Source organism: Aptenodytes forsteri, unplaced genomic scaffold, assembly GCF_000699145.1.
Source record: "Aptenodytes forsteri isolate BGI_AS27 unplaced genomic scaffold, ASM69914v1 Scaffold123, whole genome shotgun sequence".
Lineage (NCBI taxonomy): Eukaryota > Metazoa > Chordata > Aves > Sphenisciformes > Spheniscidae > Aptenodytes > Aptenodytes forsteri.
In genome coordinates this window covers 3,965,090-3,988,290 of record NW_008794408.1, presented here as the reverse complement: position 1 = coordinate 3,988,290, position 23,201 = coordinate 3,965,090, and the positions used below count along the sequence as shown (strand labels likewise).

General features: G+C 42.5%; 1 protein-coding gene across 4 annotated transcripts in view; it reads left to right on the top strand.

Annotated features, from left to right (window-relative positions):
• The window catches only part of MBNL2 (muscleblind like splicing regulator 2), a 104,352-nt gene that overhangs the window by 18,247 nt on the left and 62,904 nt on the right, over positions 1–23,201 (top strand). For all 4 annotated transcript variants that reach the window (XM_009288385.2, XM_009288370.2, XM_009288378.2 and 1 more), the window contains one exon: positions 7,777–8,612. In XM_009288385.2, coding sequence (XP_009286660.1) covers positions 8,439–8,612 — 174 coding nt within the window. In that variant the 5' untranslated portion in view covers positions 7,777–8,438. The remainder of the gene's footprint in view (positions 1–7,776; positions 8,613–23,201) is intronic.

Genomic DNA, 23,201 nt, shown 5'->3' with positions numbered 1-23,201 from the left:
GTTCAGCAGAAATATTTCATGGTCCATTAGCAAAGTAGTACAGTGGATCGCTGAAAAGGTCCCGGGCTGTGCCTGTTGTTCCGCAGTCGGCGGTACACCTTCCTCCTCACCTCCTTCCCTGGGGACAAAGGACATTAGCGTTATTATATTGTAAAGCCAGCTTCAAAGTCAACCGGCAGGTTTTAATAAGAAGCTCATTGCTATACTTTAAGTAGTGCGGGACATACTAAAAAGCCTGAATCTGGCACGCTGGTGATCTTGACAAGGAGAATATGGCTCATTTAGCAAAACTGATACTTGGACGTCATGCTCAGTTTAAATAAAATAGACCGGCATTTTCTAACCTGTCCCTGGACTTCTGTTGGCTTAACTGAAATAGTTAGGATCAACTCTGGGTAATGTTCATCTGAATTACAGTTGACGAGTGTTCATCTCTGGTTGTATAACAGGCAAAGGGAGATGTTGCAATAGTTATCTCCAAGTCAAGCAAATAAAATAAATAATGGTTCTTTTGAAAGGACACTTTTGACTTCAGCAGAGTTCAGGTCAAATTAATACAGGAACTGGAACTAGAATTTTAGTATTTTTGGCTCCTGGCCACCTGGTCAAACTAGTGGGCTGCTTCTCTGATAGGGCAGTTCTGGCTTCTTCCTCAATTGAGCAATACTGGTTTGCTCAATGCAAAATGGAAGCTGTGTAACATCTTCATGAAGTAGGAAAAAAAACTCAAAATGATTAAAGAAATGTTCACAAGTTTCATTTGAAATTTCTGGAAGAAAATGCATTCATCACTCTCTACTGTAATTGAATGTTTTTTTTTCTTAAAATGTTATGGTGGCAGAAAGGTTTTCCATTCTTATTTGCCATCAAAGAACGGATGATATTTCATGGAAGTCTGTCTTGTTTTCTCTTGTTTCTTGAATATAGGGAATATTATTTTTGTGGCTTCACAACAGTTTGGAAAAGAGCCAGATGCCTGATTCTGGTTTTAATGCTGTAATTCTACTGAACTATGCAAAGACATTGCTAAACTCTACTGTACATTGTCCAGTCTTACTAGATAGATACTGTAATATTAGGCTACATATCAAAAAATATGAATGAGATGTTAAAAATTGGTTCAAGAGAAGAATACAAAGCTGGCATAGTAGTCACTGATGAATGATACCTCTGTGTTACCACATCACTTTCTGGTCCTGTTTCCTAATCTAGTGGGCTGATGGAGTGAGAAAAGCCTATCCGCTACACGAGAATCTCTTGCATGTTCTCTCTTTAAGAATGTAATTTATTCAAATGTGAATAACAAGCATGCCAACTGTCATGTTATTTGTCTGTAAAACTACTTTTTTTTTCATTCACGTTAGCATCTTTTGACATAAGATCCTCTCTGTATTGGTTAGCGGAGGATTTTGCATGGTGAGGCTTAAATTAGCGTGCGATGACTGAGAGTCAGCCATGCTTTCCAGGGACAGGGAGCACATCATGTGGGATACAGTGTCGTAATTACAGGAGCTTGCAACGAGTAGCCAGAGTGGCCGCAGGTGGGGGTGCAGGGGAGGGAGCGGGGCTGCAGCCCGTGCCGTCATGCCCCGTCACGCCTGCTCTGCTCTTTACTCCATCAGATGTGGGGCATGGGCAGGTGGGCATGTCTTGGTTGAGTTGGCCAGCACACGTGACGCAGGGTGCTTTATGCTGCAGTGTTGGCTTTATTCTGCACCTGGGGAGGCAGATCATAATGGATCCAGTTTTAGCCTAGGATTAAGCTGCAGCCTTGCTTTCCTCGGCAGGGAGTCTGAGGGAGGGCAAGAGAAAACAGTGCGGGGGAGTCAAGGAAATGACAGGTAGCTGGAATTGAAAGTCATGCTGGAGTGTGCTTGTGGGGTCGTGGCGGTCCTTTGGTGTGCAGCTTCTCTTCGGTTTGGAGGCCTTGAATGCTATTTAAAGCACAAACAATGGGGGGAAAATGGCATTTAAAAGAATGTAACAGTGAGGTTTAGTTGAAAAACTGAAGCAAAGTCCCACCATCTTTTGGACTAAAGCACCTGCCAGTGTCTCCTAAATGTGTGGCTGTGTCCCGAGTGCTTTGAAAGTGGAGTCTGCTGTGCAGCTGCAAACAAGAGGTACGACTTAGCGGGATTTGGATGCTTTTTCCTGGCCTTAAGGGTGAGGGTTCAGTAGTGGTCAATCTTCAAATATCTGTATTTCCATTGTGACTGTTCAAGATACTTAACTTGATCTGGTTATAGAAGGATCCCTTCGTATTAGATTTATACAGGGAAAGTTGCCACTAGGTTTTGGCTATAAACATAGTGAACTGCAGAGCAAGTTTCCTTTGCAAATGTGGTCAGCTGCTGAAGGAGCAGCAGCTTTTTGAAGGAGGACAATGCTTGTCAGTCTGAAGATGCATCTGTAGAGTGGGGCACACTGGTTAATCCTTGTGTTTGGATGTCATGGGATATCCTGGGACATCTGGGAATGGTTGTATTTTGTCTCGCATTGTCTGTCCCAGGTAAAATCACTGACACGAAACTAGTAAGCCCAGGCTGAAGGGAGTGGCTATACAGAGGGTATTCTTTGTCCAGGAGATAAACTAATCTATAAGAAATAGGAACGTTGTGAGGATCTGAGTTAAGGTAATATGTGGTTAAGATGTTGCTGGTTCGTGAACTTGTATTGTGGAGCGTGAAGCCAGCGACGCTTACGGTTAACCATGTCTAAGGGTAGAGAGCCTGTTTTCCGCTGCTTACAACTTCCAGCCAGAGCTTAAAATTTCGGCCTGAAATTCTTTCTGCCTGATGTCTACTGCAGGGTCATTGTTTGTTTCTTTGTTAAAAGATTCCTGGAGTGAATTTAAGACTATGGACATGATTTTCTGGAAGTAAGCAACATGAATTTGTTTTGTGTAAGCGCATAAAAGTTGTAGCAGCAGCCTGCTTTGGGTCAAGGGCTTAAAATTGGGCAGTACCATTTCTCTGGGATTAGAGATGTGACTTTGGTCCTCTTGAAAGCGTTCCCATGTTTGGCTAAGCAGTCTCTCTCTGAAGAGTTGCAGTATATGCATGCTGGGTTTGAAAATGAAGTTCTCAAGGCATTCTTCTGGCATTAGAGTATCCAGCAGGTCAATTCTGGTGACTGTAGGTAGGTCCTGAAGGTGAGTTTTATCCCACCTGAGTTCAGGTGTTTAACTGAATTTGGGCAACAATCTATTCTGACAGTCAACAGGTTTCTGCCCTGCTAGTGACCTAAAGGAGGAAGACCCTGCTTCCACAGCATAGTGGGTCTTTGGTTCCTTATTTTAATTCCTTATTTTTAAAATAGACCATTGTAAATGATCAAACTTGTAAAGCTAAGTATATTTAGCATATCTCTTCTGGCTTGCTGGGAAAGAAGAGTTTGTATACTTTAAACTGTGCAATCCCTCTTAGGTACAACTGAGGGTTTTCTAACTTTTTAGTTCTTGAGTTTCTGATGTATACATAGAAGAAATACATGGATCATGTTGATAAACTTTGGCAGTAGGAGCAACAAATTGAGCCCCAGTCTTGACATCTCTTACTGAAGATTTTAATATGATGAATAATGCAGAGTGCTTAATTCTCGAAGAGTAAAGTGAAAAACTGTTTTAACGCCTTTTGAGTTAATTTACTGGTTCCACTAGGGATCTGTGTTGGGACCACGTAGAGGACTCTGCTCCTCTACTGGAAGTCATCACCTGCAGAGTTGACTTTTTGAAGATGAGGTCTTTGCTCATTACTACACATTGTCTACTGAAGCATGAATACAACATGTCCAGGAAGTCTCAGCTTCTCCATTAGACGGGTACTACATAATCCATCGCCACATAATCTGTCTGATAAGTAAAACTACTGTACCAGAGCAGCCCATATTCTGTATATAGCAAGAGCTCCTATTTTCCAGCTGAGAGATCCAGCTGGTTTGTAATAGGGGAGGGCTTTGTGCTTGCTTGTAACTCCTGAAGACGCTGGCTGCCTAGTGTTCCTCAGAACGAGAACCTTTTCTGGGGCTCCTAGTGCCTGTGTGCTTTGCCTTGTTTAATAATTAAAAGGATTTTTTTTTTACCGGGAATTTTTTTTTTGCTTACTTGGAAAAAGAGAAATGATTTTGTGGTTTAGAACAGAAAGAAATCTGGAGCCTAACACAGGCTCTTCTTTCCTGCTCTTTTAGGAGAACATGAGATTGGCAAAAGTCTCCTACTCCTCCATGCCTTGCTAGCTTTCTGCAAAAGGGAAGTGGTGCTTATCTGAAAAGAGGGGTCTAAAGCTAAATAGTTTTTACAAATATACGTCCATGAATTTATCTTACTTAGCATATGAAAAACTGCATTTGTAGACGTGTCCTTTGGATCCATTGATCCAAGTGTTTGAGGGACTGAAAATAAACAGCAATAGTTGTAAAAAAACCCAAACAAAATTAGTTCTCTTATTATGTTGAATGCTTTCTTCAGCTTCAGTAAGAACATTTTGCATCTCAGTTGTCACTGTGTAAGTTTTGGTAGTTTGTTTAGCTACAGTGGGGAGTGTAGGCTTGGGTTGGAATCATTAATGACAATAACAAAACAACTAAACAAAACCCCCAAGCAAATGAAAAAGCAAACCTTCTGCCTGGATAAGGGACCCTGTTGGTGCTGAGGGCTCTAGGCTGGTGAGATCCTGTTGGTTTTGGCAGGACAGCTAACTTTGGCTGATATATTGGGACACAAATAGAAGTTAGAAGTAGTGGAAAGAAGAGCTGAGTTCAAATTTGCTGGAGGCCCTAGTGTTCTCCATATGGGTGGGTTTTGCAACACATAAGGTCAGGGTGGGCTGTGATGTTAGTAATAGCCTGTGGCCTGGGAGGCATTTTATTGAGTAGTAGTAGTATTACTGTATTTTCTTCTGTAAACCCCATGTTTCTTTTCCCTCATTTACTTCCCTCTGTTTACCCAAACCACTGGATTTTGCCTTGTAACCATAGTCTCTTCTGCTTTCCTTCTAAAATTCCTTCTTGCCCTTCTCTCCCCCAGTGTTCACATCCTCCCTCCAACTTTCTTTCACACCCATCTTATTTTTTTCCTCATTTCCCATGAAGCCTCTCCCTTCCTTCCTCTTCCACAACCAGCCATTTCACTTTCTTACCTTCCACTCCCATATTTTCCTTCTCTTGAGCTCTTTCCTCATATCTTGAACTCTACTTTCCTCGGTTCCCCCCATAATTTTTTCCCCACTTTGTCTTTCCTCTCCCTTCTCCTTGTATTGCTTCCCTCTCAGTTCAGGCTTTCCAGGTGGCATATTTTCCTTCTCTTGAGCTCTTTCCTCATATCTTGAACTCTACTTTCCTTGGTTCCCCCCATAATTTTTTCCCCAGTTTGTCTTTCCTCTCCCTTCTCCTTGTATTGCTTCCCTCTCAGTTCAGGCTTTCCAGGTGGCATATCTTCCTTCACCCTCCTGGTCCAGGCGATGGGCAGAGGAGGTATGGCAGCTGCCTAGGATGTGGTCATGAACACATAGGCCGTGTAAGTGGTAGGGACGAAGCACTCAAAATTCTTCTGTCTCCACCTTGTTTGCACATGCTTCCTGCTGAAGGCACGGCCTCCTTCAGAAAGGTCTCAGCTCTGTCTCTCCTAAGCCTGCATCAGTAGAAACTGCTGAAGCACTCAATACCTCTTGAGAAATCAGATAGTGTCATTACTTTTGACAAGACGTGGATTTTTGAGACGAACTTTTCATGCTTCCCTTTCTTTAGAAATGTTCATGTAGTAAGAAGATAGGAAATAGGATGATGCTCTATTTCACTCCTCTTCTACCCCCCAAATGCTTTTTGGTATTAATTCTTGCTGCAGTCTCACAAATCTCGTGTGATTCTGTTGTGCACATTTTCTTAAAACCATGGCTACTGCCATTTATATACTTAGTGCTGTTTGCTTTGCCACCATGTGCAATGTCTGGTTTTCTTCAGTCTTAACACCTACTACTTGAGAAACAACTTTGTCAATTTTAGAAGTATGCAGCCCGGCAGAGTATTACTACTTGTGACTTTCAGCAGCATGTGGTATAACATTTACTCTTTTCCCAAAATTTCCGTCTGTCTCCTACATCTATTACTGAAAATTGTTACTGACATTTCTGAATTGGAATGGGTAGCTCTAGGGAGAATATTTCCTCTTTTACATTTAGCCCAACAAGCTCTTGTGGAGAGGCTCTCCTTGTCTTTCCCCCTCCCTTTCCTTTTCATCAGTTACGAGTATTTTCTCACCTCTTTGTACGTTTTCAGCTTACCCTCACTCTTCATCGATACTGTGGGACAACATCGATGGGATATTTAATTTGAGGAATATTTAATTCATGTACTGTACTACACTACAATTGTGCAGAATTATTTAAAAATATACTAATTCTCTTGCAGCTTGTTATTCTTGATGACCAGGTAAAGCTAGCTAAGTATCATCCAGACCCACCTTATTGCACGTCGGACTTGAAACTGAATTTTTGAGCAATTAGCATTGTATTACCTTTATTCATGCTAGCGGTACCAAATTTTTTGGTGTAGATATCAGTCACATAGTAAAACCCTTTCTGGTAGCGTTAGTGAGTAATAGCAAAGCCTTTTGATGTGAAGACCTAGAAGTCAGAACTGGGATCTGTTCCTGAAACCGTGTGTGAGTAATTCTTACTCGCATTACTAACAATAGTGACTTAAATTAAATCAGATGAATCCAAGCACAGAATGGTAATTATTCTGCCATGGGAAAGCTGTCAGTATTTTTAGAGCTATTTTTATTGATGCATTTTAAAACCTCACTTATTCCAGTCCTTCCCCCTTTCTTTATTCTTGTACAAAAATAATCCATTAACTGTTTCTGGCTGGTATCTGCAAAGTGAAAGTTGTGTTCCTTTGAAGCTGAATAGAAGGAAACATCATGTCTGTAGTTTCACTGTCTGTGTATAAAATAGTAATTTATTAAAAAATATTTATAATATCTAACCCTTTGATTTTCAGATCTGTTTAGCTCTAAAATATCCTAGGTATTTTATAGTCCCCAAATAGCTTAAGTTCCATATTTAAGTCTTAGATTTTAATGCTGAACCACGTATTTGTAAAGGTACATGAAAGCTAATTTAATCAGAGGAAAATTTAGATAAAGACTGCTTCATATTAGAAAGAACTCATTAGAGGATGATGACTTAGTGGTGAAGCCTTTGTGAAACAGCTTTTCGCTTAACAGGGAAACTAACTCTTATCTTCTGGATATGGAAGGGTTTTTTTCCCTGTAATTTTGGAATGACAATTTTTTGTTTTGGTTTTTTTTCCCCTTGAGAAACAGAGGGAGAGACAAAAAAATCTGAACAGAATACTACTGTCCTCATTTCTAAGGAAGAACAAATAACAAGTAACAGCTTATAATGTAGTAACACAATCTGAAGGGCCAAATGATAAATTAATGGAAACGGGTTCTTGTATACTGTTTTGGAGACTAAACACATTAGATAGAATTGTTTCACAACCAGCATGCCTAATTATTGTGTCTGCCACATTCATCTATTTAAATCATTCCCAACTTCTGGATTGCTGCCTAGAATATTACTGCAATATGTGTTTCAACTGGTTATTCCCTTGTCATGCGTAACTTCATGAAGGAGGCTGATTTTGTTTGGGAAAAAAGAAATAAAAGTGAGCATTGGCAGTATGTTTATGATATCTGATAAAAAGGGATGATAGCTTTCGTAATGTTGATTTGAATGAGTTGCATGTGAACTGATACTGTATTTGTTTTGTCAGGTCAGTGACTTAAAAAGTGCCTTTGCCAAGTCACTTTTACGAGCGAGGACTGCTACGCCCGTGTTCTCAAAATCCTGTCTTTGCCAGCCAGACATTGCCTTCACCTTACACCTGGCGGAAGATACCTCAGCTGTCTCCATTTGCCAATTAGTTGATGGGAAACTGAAAGCAGGAAAAGAGGAAGAATTATTATTCCTGGGACATGAACAAATGACTGCATTGCTTTTCTTGTGTAATCAATACCAGCAAGCAACCGTCAGAGAACTGCTATTCTATCAAGGAGTGCCATTGCATTGAAGGACCTTGGCTTAAAACTGGTTCATCCGTGATACAATCAACAAGCCCACGTGTTTTACAGACAGAAATGCGACTGAGCATGGTTTTTCCCAGCCAAAAGTCTACAAGTGGGACTTAATGATTGATGAGTAACTGCTTGCTGATAAACTTTCTCTGTTTATTCTGCTTTGTGTGCGTTGGACCTCGTTAATCGTCCCCCACTTTTTTTTAAACTTTCTTTTCAATTGGAATTGAAATTATTTTTTTCTGGTTGTTTTTTTGTTTTTTTTTCTTTTTCCCTCCCTTCCCTTCGTCATTAGTTTTGGAAATTTCTTCGGCATAATTCACTTGACAGCAATTTACAAATTCGAAATCAGCTTTTCATCATGGCTTTGAATGTTGCTCCCGTAAGAGATACAAAATGGCTAACATTAGAAGTGTGCAGGCAGTTTCAGAGGGGAACTTGTTCACGCTCTGATGAAGAATGCAAATTTGCACACCCCCCTAAAAGTTGCCAGGTTGAAAATGGGAGAGTTATTGCCTGCTTTGATTCCTTAAAGGTAAGAAAAAAAAAATGCATGTGTAGTGAAAATGCTACTACATTGTACTGAAAGTAAAATGTGAAATGATAAGTTACAACTAAACCAGGTTAATCAGAAAGTGATTTGTTCTCGGTAAGATGTATATTAATACAAATGTTACTTGTCATCGCTTTTATTTATTGAAGCTTTGAAAAGATTTCTTTCTAAGGATTTTCATTTCCAGTGTCAATATGTTGTTTACAAAAGTTGCGTATGACTGTGGGGTACAGCATTGCTTACAGTTGGTGGGACAATTGTATTCTCCCAAGTACATTTTATGAATTATCATTGTTTCGTGGCAAATGAAAATACATGGTGGCACAGTACTAGGCCATTACCTAATGAAACAAATCATATGGAAAGAGTGCAGATTCTTTCGTTTAAATCAACAGAAGTAAGACAAGTCTATCTGTTACTTCAATTTCGACACAACGGGTTGTTTACCCTTGGTATTGGAGACTCTCAGATAAATTAATGGCATTCATAATTACATGTATGGATAGTGCAGATAGCAGTGTAAGTTTAGAACAGAGTGAAGGGATTCTCTCCTCTGGAGGATATTTAGCAATTTTGTTAGGCCATCAACAACTTCTGACTTCCTAATGACATCAGGCATGCTTTAGAAAAGTATTTTAAAAGTTCTGTGAAAATACTTTGTGTACTGCATAAAAGAAGATTAATGACCCCATGGGATTTGGGGAGTACACAGTGTTTTCTGTGATGATACATGTGTGTTCTCATGCCAACAGAAGGAAAAAGCTTATTTCGTGTAAATAATTAAGGGGCAAAATTGAGCATTTCAGGTCTTATTTTGAAAGTTTTAGTTGTGGCTTTGTCTTTTGGGCATGGGGGAATGTTTTGGCTTGCTTTTTAAATTTAGCTCTGTAGATTAAAATTTCAGTTACTCACCAAGAACTCTTACTGTGAAAACATCAGTGTGAATGAGAAGAAAATTCGGTGTTATTTGAAAATGTTAATTTATTTTCATTATAACTTTTTTTCCTGCAATGCAAGGTCTTTCTTCTGGGTTTTCTCATTTCTTTTCTTCTTTCGAAGATTTAGAAGGAAGTAACTCGGGGGAAATGTTTGTGAGGGGGTTACATTCTGCATATCCTGCAAGCCAGAACAGCATCTTTGGAGTCATGACAGTATGTCATCAAGTGCTATTAATGACTTTAATCCATGGATTACTGCATGATAAACTGTAACAGCTTCTTTATAGATGTTCTTGTATATTGGCTGCCTGCCAATGGGATAATTTTTTTTAAACAGGCAGGCTAGTGTCTGCAGCAAATGGGCAGTAATCAGCTTTTATGAAAAATAAGCAAGTCAGTAGAAGTTTTTTTTTAAATAGAATTTTTAACTACTGTAAAGACTCGGGGCTGTGGCTGGGAGGCTGGAGGTGGGCATCGGGGCTTGGTAACCTGTGAGCTGGCAGGGCGTTGGGTTTGCAGTGCAAGAGGTGCTGCTGCTGCATCATCCTGGCCGAAGCGGCGATGCACCTGTCCTCACTGCCCAAGGACAGCATCGTTCTCCCTGGCAGCGTAGGGTGCTCGCAGCAGAGGTGCCAGCTATTCCAGCTGGAGACTTTTGTGCAAGGATGGTTATCACCCACAAATTGAAACTGGAGTCACAGCCTAAGCTAATAATACCGTGAAGAGAAATCCTGAGGGATCGCTGTGGATAACTTACTGACAACCAGCATCATTGCTCAGTGGAGAGAAGTCCAAAACCATGTAAAAAATGTAGTCAAAGCAAGCAGGTGTGTCTTGTCCTAGTGTGGGAGGGCATCTGCTCCAAGGGGCCAGCTCGTTCCAGCCCGGCTCTGGTGGCTGAAGCGGTGCTGCTCTGTCCCGCTGCCCATCATCACCCTCTTCCCAGCTGGCAGAAGGGAGCATGCACCTGGGTCTCCTGTCTTGTGTTTTCTAGTTGAGTCTATCGGGTTAAATTGCTGGTAAAGATGCGATTATACCAAGAAGCCAGATTGTGACCTGAAGCAGCAGAGGTGGAGGTGCAGGTTTCTTCCCACCAACCCTGCTGCAGGCAGAGGGAGATCCGATAACGGGACGACGACATCTTCAATTGCAGCTCCTCGCCGCTGAGCATGAGTCGGAGCCATGCATTTTGGTGTGCTGCTTGACCCTGTGGTGCATAAAAAGCTGTTAGGGATCATTGCGAGTGCATGGCTCTTGGCTGTATCAACTGGTATCCTCGCAGCCATTATCTCCGTTATTCAGAAGAGTGTTTGGAAATCACTGTCTGTATGGCAAGAACGTGCCTGGCTAGCTCAGTTTGCTTATACTGCCGGTTGAAGGACTTATGTCATTAGTCACATAAATCTATTTGATGCGTAGCTTTCGGAAATACGGGTGTTAATCATACAGTTTCAGAATAAGGCTTTGGCACTTCACAAGCAGGATAACTTTTCATGTAAAGAAACAAACAGAACAGTCCAGAATTATAGATTTAATCAGAATTTAATTAAAAAAACCCAAGAGCTGTTTTCCTTGCTGAACACTGAACCACACTAATGCAGGCGATTATTTAGAGTTTATTTACATAATATCTAGAGCTTTGGAGACAGTGTTTTAACTGTCTTGGTGTACCTGCTGTAAAAATAAATTATAGTGAGTATGTTGAGTCTCTTTGAACAAACATCTTCCTACCCAGAGAAGACAGAGAATTTTTTTAGTCTCAGATTGAGGTATGTGTTACATTTAGGTGGTGCTGGTAGTTACAGCTGATCCCTAAGAAGTCAGTCAAACACAAGATACAGCACTCTGAGACAGGCTCTCCTTTACATGCTGATTGATCAAAAGAGCCCCTGTTTTAGGAAGGGACATGCACTCTCCTGCATGCCGCCTTCTTTCCAGATTTCCAGGGTAGATGAGGGAGCAAGGTTTCAGTATCTGCCAGCTGGATCAGACTGCCAAAGCACCAGTATGGAGCTACAGGAGAGAGTCCAGCAAAGGGCCACAAAGATGATGAAGGGTCTGGAGCATCTTTCCTATGAGGAGAGGCTGAGAGAGCTGGGACTGTTCAGCCTGGAGAAGAGAAGGCTCAGGGGGATCTCATCAATTTATATAAATACCTGAAGGGAGGGTGCAAAGAGGAGGAAGCCAGGCCCTGCTCAGTGGTGCCCAGTGACAGGACCAGAGGCAATGGGCACAAACTGAAACACAGGAGGTTCCCTCTGAACATCAGGAAACACTTTGTCACTGTGAGGGTGACTGAGCACGGGTGACTGAGCACAGGCACAGGTTGCCCAGGGAGGCTGTGGATTCTCCATCTTTGGAGATACTCAAAAGCTGTCTGGACATGGTCCTTGGGCAGCCGGCTCTAGGTGGCCCTGCTTGAGCAGGGGATTGGACCAGATGATGTACAGAGGACCCTTCCAACTTCAACCATCCTGTGATTGTGTGACCAGAAGCACCTTCATGCTGACTTGCCCATAGCCCTAAGGCTATGGCAAGCCAGCCATATGGTTGTTCTAAGCTAGCAAGAGCTGGCGTTGGGACTGAAGGAAATAATCCCAGCCAGGGACACCTGCCACCACACTGTGCCACGTCCTCCTTTGTGCTCCCACCACTGTCTTTGTGATTGTGTGGTGCACCAGGTTGGGAAATTGATTGTGGTGAAACCTAAGTTGTTCTTGTAGCTGCTGCTGACAGAAGGGAGAGGGGCCGTGTGGCACCAGCAGAGCACTGGGTCACTTCTGTCGGTGATAGTGCAGTGGCCTTAGGCCATGCTTCGAGAGTAACAAGATTGCATCAGAATCCAAATTTTCCTGTATTAAAGAAGTATATTTGTAGGTCTGTTGGTTCCAAGTAAAAGGTCAACAGGATTTAACGGACCCTGTTTACTTTTAACTCAGAAGGGATTTTTGGCTCTGAATACCTGTCCTTGCAATACTTGACTTTAAACCCAGCAAAAGTTGCAACAGCAACCCATTGGACTGATTACAGTTTTGAGGATCCAGAATGCTCACTGTTGAAGCCCATCTGGGCTCTGAATATCCTTCATCCGTGAGATGCTCCAGGCTAGACAGAGATAGCTAAAGACTAATGAGCCTGGTTCAGATTCAGGCCAGAAACTTGCTGATTTCAAGCCAGGTTCTGCTGCATGGGCTTCTGAGATGCGGCTCAGCATTTGTTCCTCGCTCTTTGGTGAAGGACAGAGCCTGGTCGATTCTGACCAGGGCATTTTTGGGTTGCTAGGAGAGTGTAGGTGGATCATCCCTGTGCACCCGATGGATGATGGATGCAGCAGTCAGTCAAATGCGTGCCTGTTAGCCGGTCATAACATCGCCTCCAGTGATGGGGCTTCCTCCAGCAGAAGCCCCCTGTGACTTGGCCAGCTGGTGTGGCCACATGGGCGCACCCAAAACTGTACTGGGCAAGTGGCCTCAGTGGGCTTAATGTGAGGAGGAAAGTGTCTCCGAGCTAATCGGGTTGACTGCCTGAGGTGAATGAAAGGGGTACTTCCATGGCAAGGCCCAGAGACCTGCCGGTGTGCAGGAAGATGGAGGATGCTGAGGAAGCACTGCCAGAGCTGGAGCCTCATCTCCTGCCTTAAACACCCCCGAAGCCTTTTTGGAGCCCTTACAGGCTCCTCTTTGGATGCTGCAGTGTTTGTGCAGTGGGAAGGGTCTGTGAAGAGGCCTGTCTAACTGGGAAGTTTGAATTTCAGGAACTGCTCTGTTTATATTTTTATACTTCTTGCTGGGTTCAAGTAGCTTAATTTAAAAGTGAAGAACCTGAATATATAACACTTAATATATCACATTTAGATCCCTCCAAGTTGGACACCATAAGCAAACCTGTTTTCAAGGCTTTCTTGTCCTTCTAGTAGTAAAGAATGAAATCCTTTCAAAGGAATGCTAATACGTAATACAATGTCTGGGAACAAGAACATGCAACACTTTGCTGTATTTGAGCTGGAGTTAAAAAAACCAACATTAAAATGAATGGTGACGTCTAGGAGGGGGAGAGGGGAAAAACTTGGCAGATAAGAAAATATGATCATGTGCATTTTGCTGGGAGTTGACTCAAGTTTGCAGGCAAGTCTGGGTTTTAAATTCTGGTGATATTTCTCAACTCAGATTTATACCCTTTCTGCAGGTCAGCTACTAGAAGGATATGTTGTCTAAGCTAATACAGATAACAGAGGAGGTATCTTGAAGATACTGTCATTGCAAGTTTTATGGTGGCAACAAGAAAACGAAAGCTTCTTTAGGGCTACAGATGGCTTTTTCTGTATTTTTTATCTATTTACTAGTGTCTAAACACTTCAAACTGTTCTATTTATTGAGCCAGCAGACTAGTGTGAACTGTTCATTTGCATTTTCATGAAAGCCTTTTAAGAATATGCCTATCTGGTCTCATTTGGCACTACAGAATAAAAGGTAATTGAAAGCTGTACACAGACCTGTTTACCAAGTTAAAAGTGTTCCAGGAAAAAAAAGAAATTTTAGGAATATCCACTTCGTTGAAATAATCTGGAACTGAAAAGAATCTGTTTAAGATGGCCTCAGCTTTATTTAGAAAAAGGAAAAAAAAAGTCTTTGTAAAGTGAGCAGGCTGTTTGTACGAGAGTGAAGCTCAGAGTTGGGATGCAGTAGGTAGTCATTTGCCTTCCTGTGATTCTTTTGTGGGTCTCTAAATGTTTTACAAATGTCAAGAACTCAGGATCATCTTACACTTCAAAGTAGGTGATACCTGCCTTCACTTGGCAGATGAGGCAGTCTGGACAGACTGTAGATGAGCACCATATGCAGAGGGGATTGGCTAATTTTTTCTATACTAGAAAGCATTTAAATGGGTGTTTATAGTGTCCTAGCTGGCTGAATTTCTGCCCATTGCCCAGTTACGTGGTGTGACATTGTTCAAAGACAAGGTGAGTTCAAGGGCTGTGCCTACAGCTGGTGGGAAAGAATGACTGAAATGGGCACACTCATTTCTCCTGGGCGACAGAGTGGCTTATTCCTTCTGGGCCCATGAATTTTGCCTGCTTTGCTGCACAGTGACCCAGTTTCAGCAGGATGGGGGGGTATAGGCTGCCCTTTTCAGTAGTTGTGGGCTCTGGAGATGTGGAAGTTGCAGGCTGAAACCTTTCAGGTGGGGGATGCAGAATCCAGATCTCGCTTTTCCTGCAGAGCAACAAGTTCGGTCGCATCCTTTCTTTTTCACCTACCTCTTTTTTTTCTTCTTGTAAAGAGTCAGATAAACTACAGGTAGTCTGAGAATACCACCTGGCAGAAGCTTTCGTGTGTCTGAGTTGCTGCAAAGTGTGGGCATGAAGAGAACGTGTCAATCAAGGCCAGTTTTAGATGACTGAGAATTAACTCTGTAGGCTCTCTCTGTATTCAGAATAGCAGTGGCCACCCTTGGTCAGACCAAAGCCCCATTTAGCCCAGTGACCTAGTAATGGCCAATAGTGGATATTTAGGAGGTGGTGTGCAAACATGCAATAGCTTCCTGGAGCGCTCTCCTAGCTCCCAGTGGTGAGCTGCTCAGGGACATTGAGAGCCAGGCATGATACGGTTGTACTTAATAGCTCTCAGTGACCATCTTTCCCCTGGATTTGTCCTGCTTTTTGAACCGTGTACACCTTCAGTACCCACAGCATGTCATAGCAAGGACTTCCACAATTTCATTACGTACAGTGTGGAAACCAACTCCTGTTGTTTATTTCAAACCTCCTCATCTCATGGATACCCCTAGTTCTTGTATTGGAAAAGCAGAAGAGAGTCGCCTGTAAATTGTCCTAGGAATGAATCTGGGTGGGTTTTTTCCACTGACTTCTGTCTGGAAGGGGCATGTTTCTCCCCAGTGAGTTCAAAGGAAGTCTCATGAGAGAAGACTCATTGTTTTAAATCTACTCTGTGAAAATACTGTTCCCAGGACAGGTATGATTCCTGAAGGCCCTGCTTTTTCAGGCTGCAGGAATTTTTTGGCTCAGAACGAAGTGCAAGGTGTCAGATGCTGCATGAAATTATGCCATCCTATTTCCTGAGACTATATTTCACCTTATACCCAACCTGTGCAACTGGGAGCTGCTGCTAAAAAGAGATGGTTACATCCAGTCCTGTGTCCTATCACAGCTAGCTCCCCTTTTTTTATCTCTGTTCAAGTGATCATGCAGCCATGCAACTTGTTTGAGTTGATCCAAAGGAAAGGGAAGAACTGCATTAAATGTAAGATGAAACTATGAATTTAGGCAGCAACGTCTAGCATAAATTGAGATACAGTGAGGTTTAAGAAAGGGGAATCTCTTTCTGAAGACCCCCCCCTTATCTCTGAGTTTAGGGACTCTTTGTATTCCCTGCATTGTCAATCACCTGTTCTTTCTTGTTTGTTTTCTGCAAAAAACTCTATTTTTATTTTTGAGTTGTCACCTGTAGTCCTCCCACCATGCACAAGTTCCTTTAACACTTCCTTTTTCCTGTTTGCCTCCCTCCCGTCTATTCACATAGCTGTCTCCATGCCAGCTCTTCTGGCTTAACTAAAGATAGGGTTAAAAACCACCTAGCTGAACTGCTGTGCAGACACCATTAAAAATCCATGAGCTTGGGTTAAATTGGTTAGAGAGTCAAATAAAACTGAAATAAGCCTTTAACTGTTGTGTTACATGGTGTTTAGCTTTTTTTTTAAAATAAATTTAAAAAAAGAAAGCTGTGGACGTTTGCTCACTGCAGAGTGGGCTGTGTTGTGCGCTAGGATTTGTCCCTCTTGCGAGAGGGACATTTCTCATCTGTTTTGGAGCAAAGTCCGGAGGTGCAGCTCAGCCCAGCCGCCTGTGGGAACGTGCAGGGGCCAGAGCCCCCAGTGGGCTGCCAGGGCTGAGCTGAGGACTGGCCCCTGCAGCAGAGGGGCACTAACCATCAAGTCAACTTGGAGGAGCAAGTCCTAACCTGCTGCTACTGTCTCTGCCCTCAAACTGAAACTATGAAAAGCAGAGAAGTTGAACCAGTTGAAGTTCATTATGCAGGCTGTTAGAAAAGCCAGGTGTCTCCTTCAGGACCTGTTTCGTTTCCTCGTTTTTCTCTTTCAGCAGCAGCACTGAGAGCACAAAGCTGTCCTGACTGTCACTAGTATCCCCTGTCACCACCTGACCTGTCAGATTTTAAACCTGTGCACCTTGTTTAACTTGATGTAAGTTACATTCTCAAAGGAGAGCCTGGTTGGACACTTGATCACTGAGCTACCTTCCCTGGTACGGGAAGCCCCTCTTCCCAGTCGCATGGTTCAGTGGCAAAGCCTTTTGGTGATCAGAGTAGATGCCTTTCACAAGTGGGAGACCTCTTGCAACAGCTTGTGCCTCCTTTGGCCCGTTACGAGTGCCCGATGTGAGCGAGTGGGTGTTTACCGGCAGTTTTCACTGTCATTTTCTGTATGGTAGAACTTGCTGAGCAGGTCGCCTGGCGTGGGGAGGAGGATGAACACTAGGAGCAGAAATGGTTGAAAGAGAAAGCAGTTAAAGAACAGTAACTGAAGGATGTAATAAAATATATCTTCTTGTTCACTGAATCGTGTTGTCCTGAGGGACTAAAATTATTTAGTAGTTCCTGGGCAGTGGTTTTGCTGGGTTGAGTTAACTCCTGGAGCTTGCTGCTTCCAGAAGCCCCAGTGGAGACTCGCAAAGAGCATTCCCAGGTAGTCTGCCATACCCCTTCATCTGAGATGCAGCTGCCACTCGGTTATCAGTCTAAGTCTGATTACACGAAGAGCAGCTAGGCAGACTAGTTAGAACTTCCGGAAACCTTGTGTGAAAGGGCACGGTGTTTGGCACGTGTTCTTCACATTTTCGGGCACTTGGGAGTGCTTCATGTACCCATCAATACACTGTGTAGTTTTTGTTGCTGCACCAACCTGTGCTCTCCTAAGCTTTATAATAACCAGTCTGCGGGTGCAGTGAAGGCAAAATTCAGAGTCCCTGACTCATCCTTTCACTAGGATTTTGAACACAAGAGCAATTGCTCGCTGCCCACTCCTCCCCCACGATCCCTATTAACTCAGGTCACTGTTCCCACAGGCTTGCGCTCTCCAGGTCTCCCCACCTACTCCTTTATTTTTCTGGCAGGTGGTTCCTCTTTCATTCCAGGCTCTTTGTTTTTTTTCCCTTGACCCTGTGTATGTAGCTTTCTCTCAGCTCAGGCATCAACTGTTCTTCCCAAGCTGTTATACTTCGACTGCATCATCCATACAAAAGATGGGGTTGTGTTCAGATGCAGGGAGCTTCCTGATGCAAAAGCTTAGCAGAGACAAGACCCATGTTCCTATTAGTCCAGGTCATCCCCAGCACTGGAAAGATATTTTAAATCTAAAAAACCAAACACAACAAGAAATGGGGAATTGATTTGCAAGTCTGTTTGACAACCATACCCCTCTCGCAACTCATATCTTCTCATACGAAGACTAGCACCTTGTTTTTGAGGAGGTGGATTGTATTAGAAACCCATTGCAATAAAAGGAAAGCTTTTGTGGTTTTAGAGATGTTGGAACATATCGTTGAAAGCCTGCTGTGAGGTACCTGTCCCACAACTGAAATGCAAGAGGAACTCATAAGCATCTGTTTTCTTCCACATTGATGTGTTTCTGGTGGCTGTGGGTATGCTGTGCCACCCAGGATTAGATTCCTGCAAGGTCTTGACTACAACAAAGAAGGAATTAATAATGGGGAAAAGAAACTGTCTTCTCATCCACTTTGTCCTTGAGCTGTATGGCAAGGTTTTGTGAACAATGCCCCAAAAGTCAGATAGTTCCAATGCTTGGAAAGACAAATCATTGAGGAGTAATAAGAAAGAAGTAAGCCATCAGCAGAAAACAGCGTGGAAATGTATGAGAGATGTAGCAGCTGTGGTGCAACACCCTTGTGTGTACTTGACTGCTCAAGGGGCCAACAGAGCTGTCCTGCTCCCTGTGGGCAGCTGTAACCCTGCAGTCTCATGCATTGCTCCATGACACGGCACTGTGTGGTGCCACTCTTCTGACTGAAAGATGACCTGGTGCTGTCACGGCAGTGTAGACGTACCCTTTTTCATGAGGCATTACAAGTTCTCAGCCCTTGCTTCCTCCCAGATTTGTTTGGCTTAAACGAGAGGGGATCTACGGTGCGCAGTGTCATGGCAGTTGCATGGATGGCCTGGGCTAGCAGCCCAACAGGTGTGCTGCTGCCACCTCACCTGCATGTCCCATAGGCCAGACACCTTTTAAACTTTGTAAAAACCTAATTTATTTACTTTGGTTTGAAATTCAATTTGGGCCTTGAGCACTCTGCAGTGAAGCTATACCTCTGACTGAATGGGTTCATGTACCATCTTACGTGTTGTCAGGAGAGAAGCTTACAGAGTGTCAGTCTGGTGGCACCTGTGAAGATACACGATGGCTGTAAGAACAGCTCAGCTGTGATTCAGAAGCTAACTGAGTTGCTGGGACTTTCTCTGTTGGTTCACAGTGAGCCAAAAAATAAAATCCAGCATGTCAGACACTAGACCAAGCCCCACTGGCTGTTGTCAAACAGGCCCCTAGCCCTCACCCCCAGTCAAGTAAAAAACTCAACAAAAGCCAACTTTTTAAGCTAGATGTAACGTGAAAGTCAAGAGACACACAATGCTTTTTCTTCTAAGTTCACTTTCTAGATTAGGCCATCACTTTAAAATTAATGTGTATTTATTTGCTGTGGATAGGGCCTGAGTCTTTGGGCTTGATTCAGTTGCCCAAACAGAGGCATCTGATATTATTTGAGATGCCCTAGAGTGCTCTTGATGGCTTTCCAGTGACAGATCAGAGGAGTGTGTCATATCTGCTGGCACCATGCAGAAGTCCAGGATGTCCCAGGGTGCTCCAAATGGTCCTGCTGACTTCTCTATGGCAACAGAGTGAAGGCCTTCTCGGGAGGCAGCGTTAGCTCTTGTACTAACTGGAGACTTGGACGTCAACTGCTTTGAGTGAAAAGGTGGACAATGCATTTGCCGCAGTGATGATCTGGCTGAGAGGAAAGCTGGGGTATAGGCCAAACCCAGAAGAAACTGTCTTCTGTAGCAGAAGAATGCCCTTGTGGAGACCAAGAAGGGGATGAATGTTTTCAGCATGTACTTTATAGTTCACCATTAGTAATGCTAACAGCTAATGTGAACTCGTTAATTTGAAGTAGTTGTGACCCATGTAACTGGGCTCATCTTTTGCTACCTATGACAAGAAGGAAAATCTTTCTAGGCACAGGGATGTTATGACAGTGAACTCAGTCTATTTAAAAATAAAAAGATGGGCAATCTTTTGCAAATTTAAATTAACAACCATAACTACCTCTTCATGAAGATTTTAAAGCTAAAAATTAACCAGAATATGGTCTATGCACTTGAAAAACTATGAAAGTTACAACAAAGAAATCCCGTTCCCCTGAGGTGTAATTCTCCATTACTTCATTTGCAGATGTGAACATATGTCAAGTGCTATCAAGTAGGCATGTAGTTGGTTTCTGATACAAAATGGGAAAAAATATTTGCTTTTCAAAGAGTATCTTAATGGTGATTTTCCTAAGGTAGTGGATAATAATGTCATGAAAATGCAGGCTACTCCCAAACACATTTTGCCTTACCTGTATGCTTCATAGTACTGGTCATACAATATATGTCAGTGTTATTAAAAATGGAGGCATGGGGTTTGCATGTGCAGAGATGGAGGTGTGTGGATATAGCTATGGAGATACTGTGAGCATCTGTAAATTACGGTGTTGGTATGAAGGTGATTTTGTGCTTCATGCTGAACATGTTGATGCCGTTGAAGTTCTAGTCTGCGACAGTCCTCAGTATAAATCAATACAAATATTAATTTGCTGCAAAACTCTCATTATTCAGTGAGAGCAGCATTAGCTGATTAGTATGCATGAACCAGTTTGTGTTCGAAGTGCAGGAAAAGTATATGGTTCTCTTTCTTTAATTGAACCTTCTGGCTATAATTGGTTTTAGCTTGGATTCTTGAGGAAATGAGGCTTATGCAGTCAGGCTGCCTCTCTTTCCCTCCTCCCCCACTAACTTGTGAACCCACTGGCCAGTTTCAGCCAAGTTTGACAAAGAGATCATAGTCTCAAGGATAAATAAGTTCCTACAAGTTTTGTAAAAACAGGCAGCCAAATAGTAGGGTGGAGAAAGAGACCTGTAAGTCCTCCCAAATGAAAGGAGAGGTTCTCAGAGAGCGCAGGCAAGAGAAGATCCTTAAAACTCAGTTAACCACAAGGAAGCCGGGTTTTGGGATTTGCAATCAAATGTGTAAAGCCCCTGCCTTCATTTGTGCCGGTGCTTGCAGCACTACCCGTTTAACGATACTAGCAGTCTTTGTGCTGGGCAGAGCTGTTGCAGAGGACTGCTTGCAGTCATTCCCTTTAGCCTCCGCTTGCTTGTTAAGCGTAGTTTTCATGATGTTTTCCTTTTTTGACCTTTTCAAATAGCAGATTTATCTTACCGAGTTGTTGGTACTTACCTTTACTTCTTTTTCTTCAGGGAGAAGGAAATTTCCATTAGGAATGCAGGTTTAGGGCTTATTTTAGATGGGTGTGCAAGGATCATGGATGATAAGTGGGCAAAGTGACACCCCTCCCTGGAGCTGGCTGTTGTATAGAAGCACCACAGAAATTATAAAAGGCAGTAAGAGAGAGCAAGAGAAGGTGTAACTCTCTAGAGTGTGTGGTTAGAGCTCATCTAGAAGGAGGGAGTTTGCAGTTACCATCTCTGCTGCTAGGTTTCTTGAGGCATTTTTTCTTTATACAGCCACTTGATGAAAAAAATGAAAACTGTCCTGGAAGCAGAGGTGACTACGTTTTATGTAAGAACCATATGCCATTTTGTCCTGAGCTCTTAGCATCTCATTTTGCTTTCAGGGCAGCAGCCCACAAGGCTCTTCCTGTATCCCAGTGCAGGAGTAAGATGGTCTTTGGCATTACTCCAGGCAGGCCTAAGAGATGTTTGCTCGCTCTTTCTTCCCCCAAACTTGACATTTTTGCTGTGTAGTTGAGTCCTCCACTGTTCCATGCATATACGATCTTTTAAACAAGTACTACTATTAAAAAAAAAGATTTAGCCAGCTTTCCCTAAAGCACCGACAATACTAGAAGCAGGTTTTCCTTTATCAGATGTTTCAGCATACCAGCTGTTACAATATATGTAATGTGTTTAATGAGCAAGAGAGTTTATTATAAGGTAATTGAATAACGCTGTTCTTTCTAATTAGTTATTTGCCTTTCAGTCCTGGATGTTGCAAAAAGATCCGCTGTGATCTGTGTCAGTTGTATCTTGGTGTGCTTTGATTTGCTATAAAGCAGCTGTGCATCTCAGTGATGCATGTGAGAATCAGGGGCGTAAAAGTAGCCAGCGAGTTTTTTATGTGAAATGAAGAATGTTATCACCGGCAATTAAGTAGCAAGTGAAGGTCAATAATTCATAACATATCTGTATACATGGCCAAATTCTACTTAGTGGGTTTATTTATTGGTGTAGATGTGGAAATATCAAATGGAAAAGTAGTGCAATAAGTTAATAAATGTGTAGCTTCTTTAGACGCCATAAAGAAATGATGGCAAACGGTTTTTCGTTCAGTTCAACAGAAGTTAATTAACTGATATACCTAACAGGTTTTGTGGCTCCCAGCGTGCTTGTGAGCCTAGACTGCTTTATTGCTTGAAACGAGATGTGAGTAGAGCAGCCCAAAGGAAGAGAGGGTGACACTGATGAGGTAGCAGAGCCCAGTAGTAGACACTGGTGCCCTGCATTGCTGTGGATGCCAGGAGGAGACCACAGAGAGGACAACACAGTTTGGAAAATGCTGCGCTGGTTTTTCAGCGACGTTTGTAAGAGTAAAAGCAGGTGCGTAGAAAGGGGAAAGCTGTGGGCAGAACTATGTGCTGCTGTTGCACGTAACGTGAAGCAGCCTTCTCTCTAAACTCACTGTTTTCTGGTCTGATGATAAAAACCAGTACGTACACAGAGTATGAGAATGCCAGTGTTGTTATGAGAGTGTTTAGATGGTATTGCATGTTCTGGCTTGGCTGTTTAATTCAGACTGGCTTGGAGAACAGCATTATCATACGGAATAAAAATTTGCTGTGCAACTGTAGACAAAAATGAAAAAAGACCTTAAGTGATCTGAAGGGAGGGCTGAAACTTTCTGATATGGCATCTGCAGGATCATTATTAAAATTAATTAGTTTGATTTTTTTTTGACTTTGCATTTCTTATGCGCATACTGTGTGCAGTTAAGACCCCAGTTTAAATAGATAACCATAATTTTATCAATATAAATACAGTAACTTTAACATGCTTTCTCTTCCCCAAAGAATGTGGAGGGACATACTTAAATTTTATTTAATTACAATTTCCTGAATGTGGTATTTTTTTCTGCTTTCTTCATAAGGCTGTGTTTGTCTGACGATGCAGCGCAAACCTCTTAAAAATTTGTGTAAAATTTACAGTACTTGTAAATCTTGTCTTAGTTATAAATCTGCTATGGTTATCGCTAATCTTAAAATTAGTGAGTGGTAAATCAGAAGATATCAGTCTTTAGATGTATATTTAAG